This window comes from Seriola aureovittata, chromosome 12 (assembly GCF_021018895.1).
Source record: "Seriola aureovittata isolate HTS-2021-v1 ecotype China chromosome 12, ASM2101889v1, whole genome shotgun sequence".
In the NCBI taxonomy this organism is placed as follows: Eukaryota; Metazoa; Chordata; class Actinopteri; order Carangiformes; family Carangidae; genus Seriola; species Seriola aureovittata.
In genome coordinates, this window is record NC_079375.1 from 2,913,010 (window position 1) to 2,922,219 (window position 9,210).

Sequence of the window (9,210 nt, forward strand, 5' to 3'; positions counted from 1 at the left end):
TGCAGGATGAAACCCCGCAACACTGACTGACGTGCTCCTGAACAGATGCACGGAGGAACCGGGGAATTAAATTAGTTTGACTTTGAACAACTTTCACTTTGAAGCTTTGACATTTGACTGAGCTCATTAAGAGTGTGTATAATGTCAGCGAGGATGTCACAATAAAGTCAGAGGCTTTTTTTTCCATAAGTGTGTAATTACAGTAAAACGCTGAGCAGAATGCAGAGAGAGAGAGAGAGGTCTGACGTTCCCTGAATTATTAAGTGGAAAACGTTGAACTCTGACTGGACGTGATGTTTACCAGCCTATTATTAAAATATTTCCATAACGACATGATTAAGTACTGCATGTGGCATTAGTATGTGGGGACATGCCGCTTCATGTCAGCAGACCCGCTGCGCTGCTTGGCCACGGGTCAATATTGCCCCCCAGTGGAGGAGACAGTGTAGTGCAGGTGCAACATTCAGTACCAACCAGTGAGGAGGCAATGATTTATCCTAAAGCCTTTAAGTTTGAGGCTTATTTATTTGTCCAAGTTGAAATCGAACTAATTAATGAACAATACAAAGTGATGTGCAGAGAGACCAGCAAGGATTTGAAGGTCCCATTTTGTAAAAAGGGACATGGACATGGACATCTACCTTTATACAATATGGGACCTTTAAATCATATTTCACAGATGACTTCCTCATCTGAACATTAACACTACAAAGACCAAAGAACTCGACGACTTTAACGTCATATAAATTGTACAGGAACAAAATAGAAGTGACGGTTGAACATATTTTTCATTTTCATCAAGGAAAACATGACAATAAGTTTTGGTTGTCTGATGTCCGTCCCCACAGGAGCTGTACTCACAGTCCTACGACGCCGTGGGCGTGATGTTCGCCTCCATCCCGGGCTTCGCCGACTTCTACTCCCAGACCGAGATGAACAACCAGGGAGTCGAGTGCCTGAGGCTCCTGAACGAAATTATTGCCGACTTTGACGAGGTGAGACTGCGGACTTTGAAGTCCACCCACTTCTACTTCAGGCCAACTTTTAAACATGCAGGGGACGTCAACATCCTCCATTTTTGATTAAAAGATCCACCTCATTCCCCAGAACACTTCAGAGCTGATTAATACAAAGGCAGAGAAGAGCCCACGTCTGCAGGTTGTCACAAGGTGTTTATGTCAGATGGAGAAGAACCACCACAGGGAATAAACATCACAGATACTAAATGTTTTGGACATTTTCTTTATAAAGTAGACGACAGCGATAAATCCAGACTTGAGCTTTCCTCCAGTATTGATTTCCCTTACGACTTACTGGATTATTTTTAAGCTTTGCCACAGTTTGAATGTCTTTCTTTCTGTATGAGAAATATTTCTCAGAGATTTTCTAGTGCCATAAAAGGAGCTCAAAGCAAACTGAAACAGAAAATCCTCATGACTGAGGTTTAAAGGAGGTTTAGGAAACTCACTTTCCTAGCATCTACTAAAACCATGAACCACACACACTTTGGGCTCTAAAGCGCACGGAGTAAAGCGCAACACACAAGTACATTTTTGTTCATCATGTCCATGTAACTTTTGCCATTGTAATAGGAGAAAAAATCTTGCCACTGACTCAAGACCAGTTTCTTGTTGGTCAATCGTTTTCCTCTGTCTCAAGATATCAATGTGCCAACAACGCTCCTGACCACACCTCATTTTAAGACCAACACGCCCATTGGCGCTCAGATGAGCACAACATTATAATATTTAAACAAAGCGAGCGCTGCTCAGTCTGAAACTAGCACAGACACTTATGTTGCGCTTTGCGCCGAGTTAAGATTTATCTCCAATTTATCTGAGAAATCTAGATTAGACACTTCTGACTAATTTAAGTCAGGCTTGAAGTGTAAAGTCAGGATATCTTTAAATTCAGGATTCACTTTTCTGGAAAACATCCCGCCCTGTATTTATCAGATTTATTCAACAGAAACTTACAATGTAGAAATAAAGATGAAAAACACTGTGAGAAGTTCTCTCTGCCTCAGGCTCAGTGTAACTTAGCAATCCAGCTGAAGTTTTTGAGAAACTGTGGCACATCTCGGTTCCCTGGGAACAGACTGAAGTCTAGAGGAACTTGTGGTTCCTGATCGAGGCTCCGAACTGAGCCGAGTCTCTGACAGAAAATGTCAGTCTCTAAATATAAGGGCCGAGACAGACAGACAGACAGACACCAGCTGAGCTCTGTGCAGCCTCAGGCCACACTCCTCACTCACCCTCAAACACCAACACTCCTCTTTTCTCTGGGAGCTCGACGGCAGAGTGGATCGTCATATCAGCAGCACACAATGAGATCCGAATCACACCTTTTAGGAGACAATTAGTCGAGCAGTTAATTGCATGTAAGCGCATGGAGCAGAAGAGAGAGTTGTGTTTTGGAAGGTCTGGTTTGTTTTACAGTCGGCTGCTGCAGCTCAGAATAGTGGAGGCGTTGGAACAAGGTTCTTATTGTTTCAGTCACGTCTCTTTTCTCTTGATGCCGTTTCAGTAGACATTTCTTACAGCTACGTCGGCGCTCATGTTAAGTGCTGCTATACAATTAGTTTTCTATTTATGTTGCACTGGTGGTTGGAGGCAGGAAGTTGAAGGAAGAAAGTATCATCAACTGACATTTGTGCTTTCGAGTTAAGAAGGTGGAAATAAAAGTGTTCGGATGCTTATGAATCAATATGTTAAAGGCTCCATATTTTACACTTTTCCAGTGTTTTAAACCAAATCCTACAAGGTAGATAGTGGGTCCAGGTGGGTGGGGCTTGGGACGTGGCTGAGAGCGGTGACTGCTTTGTTGTGACATCACAAAGTTCCAGAAGTCCTGACGGCTGGTTTTAAGGCTCAGTTTCTGAATACAGGCTGTGTGCATTTCTCTGTGGACTGAGGCTTTGATACTTTCACAGTATTAATATAGAAGCTAAACCTGATCTATAATCAAACAACACATGGACATCTACATTTAGACTTTATGGAGCTTTAATTGGTTTGAAAGAAATTGCTTAAAAGGTAAAATAATTTTACTTTCAAACGTTGGGCAGTCATGTTCGTTTTTGGGAAATGAGATTAAAGGTTTTTATTTTAGTTTTTTTGGTTGGAAATGCTTTAGTTGTGTTTTTATTCAAATGTAAAATGCTTCCAAACTGGACTGTACTTTGCCAAAGCAATGTGTTCGTACTGTAATAACATTACAGTATGAGCTTTCTTAGACTAAATATGGGTTCAGTTATTGCTGTCATATTGGTCAGTAGTAAGAAATTGCAAAATGCCATGTATTTGTATTCGTATTTTCTTTTTTAAGTGTATAAGATGATTCAGCAGAGCAGCAGACGGCAGCATGCATGTAACGCAGATCAAGAGTTGGACTCATTTCATTTTGGATGTCTTCAGAATCACCGAGCTTGATCGGTGTGGGCAACTGATGATGTTTAGGAAAAGTTTTTTTTTGAGATTAGAAAAATAAACTCTTAGTAAATAAACTGTCACCAATGTTAAAAATGTGTCTCTGTGTAACAACTGTCACAGCTGCTGGGTGAGGAACGGTTTCAGGACATCGAGAAGATCAAGACGATCGGCAGCACCTACATGGCCGTGTCCGGTCTGTCACCTGAGAAACAGGTGAGGTCCTCTCTGGTGTCGTTAACACTGGCATCAGTCCAGCTGATTGATTTTAACCTGCATGCAGCAGCAGGTGAGTGGGAGCATCAAGAACTGGAGATTTGCATTGTTTTCAATAGATCTGAGTTCTTGGTTCTTTAAATATCTCAATGGTGTAATTTATGCTTGTCTATTAAGGTATTACGGCCAGTGAAGGATTTGATTGATTGGTGGGTTATCATCCAACACCAGGCAGACATGTTGCACATTAACAGTACATTTATTAAATAGCAGAGGTTATCTTGTTTACAATCTATCATTCATTTTGCAAAATAAGACAACAGGGAAAGATTTGCACAGGAAAGAGTTAGCAGAAGATTACAAACCATTCTTTACCAGATGTCATTGGAATCAGCATTGGAAACATGTAGCAGGAAACAGCAGTTTTCTACTTCAATCACATGCTGCCGTCCGGCCGGTCCTGACATTCAGCTGACTCAGACTCTGTCCTCTGCCGTCCACAGCAATGTGAAGATAAATGGGGTCACCTGTGCGCGCTGGCCGACTTTGCCATCGCCCTCAACGAGAGCATCCAGGAGATCAACAAACACTCCTTCAACAACTTTGAGCTGAGGATCGGTAAGAGCTCTTTGTCTTTCAGAGAACTGATTCGTTCTTCTTTAATCCGTTTTCTTTTAATCATGTACATGTTTTATTCCTCCTATTTTTCCCTTTTTGTCCCACTCTTTTGTCTTCTTCCACCTCCTCCTCATCTCTTCTGTTTTTCCTTCATTTTTATCCCCATCTTATTCTTTAATTTTTTCTTAATCCTATGATGAAGGGTGCCAGATGTTTCTCTAAAGGCTGGAACTAATGATTATTGTCATTACTGATCAATCCATAGTTTTCTTTGGGAACTTTTTTGACCTTAGAAAGACTTAAGGATGAATACGTAATCAAAGCTCAAAGTGACGTTTTGAGATTTTTTGTTTCATCTTAATCCAAAGATTTTCACTTTACATTTAGATCAGTGGTTCCCAACCTATGGCCAGGGGCCCACTGGTGGGCCGCAAAGGTATTGCAAGTGGGCCGACAAATCATTTGCAAAACAGAACAATATTGGTGAAAAGATCTAATTATATATTAAAAAAAACTATGACTGATGTTTGAAAAACAAAATGATCGTTAAAAACATACAAAATGTTGAATAACTCCTTTGATTGTTTTTTTTTCTCTTATTAAAGCCCATCACTGTGATAAGCCCAGAATAGAACCTCTTATGTTGTTGCAGCCGGACCACATGGTACACACTGAAAGATCACATCCCTGGCAACATAGATACCTGGTTAGAAACAGGAAGAATACAAAGGAAAGAGTCGAGAGACAGATGGTGAATCAACAAGTGATCTGAGTGAACTGAGTTTCACCTGCTTCAGGTTCGATCCTGAACGGTCGTCTTTATCGTTATTGTTGTGGGGTTGAACGTGGAACGCCAACAATTTTGAGATTTTCAAGTTGGCCAAGAGTTGGAAAAGGTTGGGAACCATTGACTTAGATACAACAGAGAAAATCAGCATTTCCTCACGTTTGAGAAACAGAATGTTTTGCATTGTTCTTTAAAAAATTCTATAAAATTATTGATGGTTAAGTAGTGGTTCAAACTATTTAACCCTTACTTAACCACTCACATTGATTTGCAGCATGTTTTCATGTTTCCCCAGTCACATGGAAGATGCAGGCACAGTGTTGATGTCAGATAGTTTCTGCACTGTAGCTAAAGATGCATTCAGTCCTTCAGAGTACATAAAAGCATCCCACATCTGCTGTACCCAAGTCAAACGGTACCAGCCTGTGTCACTATGGCAACCAGTGCCAATGATTTTCCTCGTCTTAACATGAAGAACAAGTTTATCTTCAGGAACAAGTGATGAATTCAGTTGCAAGAAATAAGAAATAAAAAGGACAGTGTGATCAAAGTGACTCTGTCACCTTCAGGGTCTGACAGTCGACAGGCCTTTTCACAGCAGGGAAATCACAGGGCCCTGAACCTGAACCTACAGCAACGAAATGGAATTCAGCCTTCATCCGTTTTTATTCTTTACACCTGTTTCTTCTTGACTTTGACATGTCAGAATATCTGCAGTGAAAAAGGTCAATCAAAGAGCAACTGAAGGAATTAAGTTGTCTTTTTAAATCTGTTGAAATGGAAATGTATCGCGGGACCAGATTGTTTTTATTTTTTTATTTTAATGACATATGGAAGTTTCTGGTTATAACAAGAGACCAGTTCCTCGTGTTATAACCAGAAAAGTATCTTCTTTAACGCAATAGGTTGGCATTGTGTAACAACGAGTCACTTGTTTGCCTTTGGAAGGTATGGCTCACGGCTCGGTGGTGGCGGGTGTGATCGGTGCCAAGAAGCCGCAGTACGACATATGGGGGAAGACGGTGAACCTGGCGAGCCGGATGGACAGCACGGGCGTGAGCGGCAAGATCCAGGTGCCCGAGGAGACCTACCTGATCCTGAAGGAGCGCGGCTTTGCCTTCGAGTACCGCGGCGAGATCTACGTGAAGGGCATCAGCGAGCAGGAGGGCAAGATCCGAACGCACTTCTTGCTCGGCCGGGTGCAGCCCAACCCGCTCATCCTGCAGCCGCGCAAAATCACCGGCCAGTACTCGCTGGCGGCCGTGGTGCTCGGCCTGGTGCAGTCTCTCAACCGGCAGAAGCAAAAGCAGATCCTCAACGAGAACAACAACTCGGGCATCATGAAGGGCCACCACCACTACAACCGGAGGACGTTGTTAGCGCCCGGTGGCTCCGAGGTGGGAGGGGGGCATCACGTCGAAGCCGCTGATAAGACTGAGCTGTCCTGAAGAGCAGACTGGAGTTTAAGTTCCACGCAGATTTGTCAGAGGCAGAGACGCTCTTCAGGCAAAAATAATCCCAGTGGTTGAGTTAGACCTCAGAGGGTGCAGCTAAAGAACAGTGGTCATGTGAGGATACAGTAACAGTAGAAAGTTCTTCAGGAGTCATAACAACCCAAAATGTAACCTGGTTCCAGATCTCTGACTCGCTGCAGATTCACCAACTGTTGTGCTGTATTCTCAGTTGGAAAAGCAACTGACCAATCAGAGCTTTGCAGCTAAGATCAGTAATTGGGACATCAACTTTCTGTACCAGAACCTGAAAGAGTCTGGATGAGGTTAAAGGAGTTTGTGTCGACTCACAGTGGCACCAATGCGATGAATACGTTCAACACTACTTGTTGGCGCACGATGGAATCCGTTACTAGTTTCAACAAATCTCTTTAAACTCTAATTATGGCTTGTGTATATCTGGAGTATCTTGCTCATACATGGGTTGTGAGTATCGCTTAGAACGTCAGGAAATGATCTCATGTTGCAAATTGGAAATTTGGTGAATCAACCCCTGAGTGTTAAACAAGCAGATTGGTTGTTTTAATTCCTGTCATGAGGTGAGCACAAGAACCCAGCCTGAAAACTTTATCTGCAAACCAGAGAAGTATGTTCCAGCTTTAAAGGTACCCTGTGGAGTTTTTGTCCACTAGCAGCATTATGGAGGAATGTTTTCACATGTGGGTTCCCGTTTTGTTTGGTCTGGTGATACACATTTCTGCCAAGCGTTTCACACTATTCCACTGACCTTCAGGTGGCGGTAACACACCAGAAAACTCAGCGATGCACCAGCAAAGGCAGGGAAAAGGAAGACTGCCCGTTATAATATCCATGGATGTAAAGAATGCAGGTGTCAGACTTAAGAAAAATTGGTTTTATGAGAAAGGAAATGCACACAGCAAGTTCATTAGACCTCAAGGATACACACAATGAATGTAAACAGAAACTGTGTTTACAAGAAAACTCCACAGGGCCCCTTTAAGTGAAGGTGGGATATCTGGGGGAAAAAAAAACATGCTACATACTTATTTTAGACGGGTTGGACGCTACTACCTGAACATTATGAGGTTAATCAGTGGGTTAGCTTCGCTGAGCTAACAAGTTCAAATGCGAGCTTTCTAGGTAAGCTAGTAAATTAGCCTGCTGACCTTTCAACATCATGAATATCAGGTAAGAATGAATGACTTGACTTGCAAAAATTGCTTTGAAAAAAAGTTCCCTTGGCTCCTCCCACTGATGTTTAACTCAGCCAATGAGATTACTTCTGCCTCGTGAATCAGCTCCGCTTCCGATGAATGTTTGTAGAGCTGAAACTCCACTTTGTTCCTGAAGCAGGAGGAGGTGGTGGTGGTGATGGTGGGGGAGGGAGGGAGGGAGGGACTGGACGGGACCGCCGTGTTCTGTTTTGATCCACCCTCATCTGTTCGATGTCTGTTCGCCCTCGGACTGTCCGACGTTCCTCCTGTCGTTTCCACTTCCCCTTTTTATGTCGCCCGGCCACCGACTCATCCTCGCCCCCGAAACCCAGAAACCCTGTCCCGCTCTGACCCTCGCCCGGTGTCGATGTTTCTTTTTTGTATTTCTTTTATATATGACAACACAATAAAAAGGGGTCTAATTTTTTATATAAGCTGGTTGTCTTTATTTTGTCTCATTTTGATAGTGGAAAGGATTCAAATGATTTGCAGGACTTGTGATAAAACAATTGGGACCAGGAGCCAGAAGCCTGTGGGAATCAACAAATGAAACTCCAAGTATTAGGATGCTGTAAATGATAATGTAAGACAAATACATCAGTAATTAGAGGGGCATAGACTTCCACCAAGACCAATGTCTAACAACATACACCAGACTCCAGAGAAAAAAATGCAAATTCATAGTAAATGATCCGGATCTGCCCCAAAGTTAAATGGGTTTGTCACTGGCTCATCCCCCATCCCTCCACCAAGTTCGGTGTAAAACGGTTCAGTACTTTCTGCGTAATCCTGCTGACAAACCAACAGACACGGGTGAAAACACAAACTCCTTGGTGTAGGTAATTACTGATGGAGCTGTTGGGTCGTTGCAGCAGCAAAGATGGGTGTTGGTGAACATAAAGGCACTTACAGGTGTATTTACAGCAGCCAACTGGGCGACATCACCCAACAGTGTCGCTCTGCAACACACCTGTACATCACTGCAGCGAGGTGACGAGTTAAACTACTAGAAGTCAGCAAAAACGCGTTTTTCTACGGTTGCTAAGTTACGACTCTTTGGGTGACACGTTCCTTCATCTCCATGAACACACACTGTAGTTTATTTTCACTCAGTCCCACACACACTGGTCCTGCTGCCCCAAATCCTCACTAGAGCACCAAATGTGGATTAATCCGCTGCTGAAAATAGTCCCCAACAAATACACCATTTCCTCCTGTTTGAGTAACGTTTGACTGAAAAATGCAGAAACCAGCTGGTTTAGAAAATGTCTGAGCCTTTAAAAAAAAATAAAAAATAAAAAAGTGATAATATATTTGTGTGTAATTCTTAAAGAGTCACGTCATCAGTCAGAATCAATGGGCTTAAAGCTGTGAGTCGCAGACAGGGTAGAGCAGTCAGAAAGTGTTGAGAGACAGGTTTTGACATTATGCGTTGTTACAGGTATAAATTAGAAATTTACAGCAGCTAAAAGAAA

At 42.6% G+C, this 9,210-nt stretch overlaps 1 protein-coding gene across 2 annotated transcripts in view; it reads left to right on the forward strand.

Annotated features, from left to right (window-relative positions):
* The window catches only part of adcy8 (adenylate cyclase 8 (brain)), a 90,171-nt gene extending 82,300 nt beyond the window's left edge, over nt 1-7,871 (forward strand). For both annotated transcript variants that reach the window (XM_056392321.1, XM_056392320.1), the window contains 4 exons: nt 849-995; nt 3,552-3,644; nt 4,148-4,262; nt 5,998-7,871. In XM_056392321.1, coding sequence (XP_056248296.1) covers nt 849-995; nt 3,552-3,644; nt 4,148-4,262; nt 5,998-6,497 — 855 coding nt within the window. In that variant the 3' untranslated portion in view covers nt 6,498-7,871. The remainder of the gene's footprint in view (nt 1-848; nt 996-3,551; nt 3,645-4,147; nt 4,263-5,997) is intronic.
* The last annotated feature ends 1,339 nt before the right edge of the window (nt 7,872-9,210 follow it).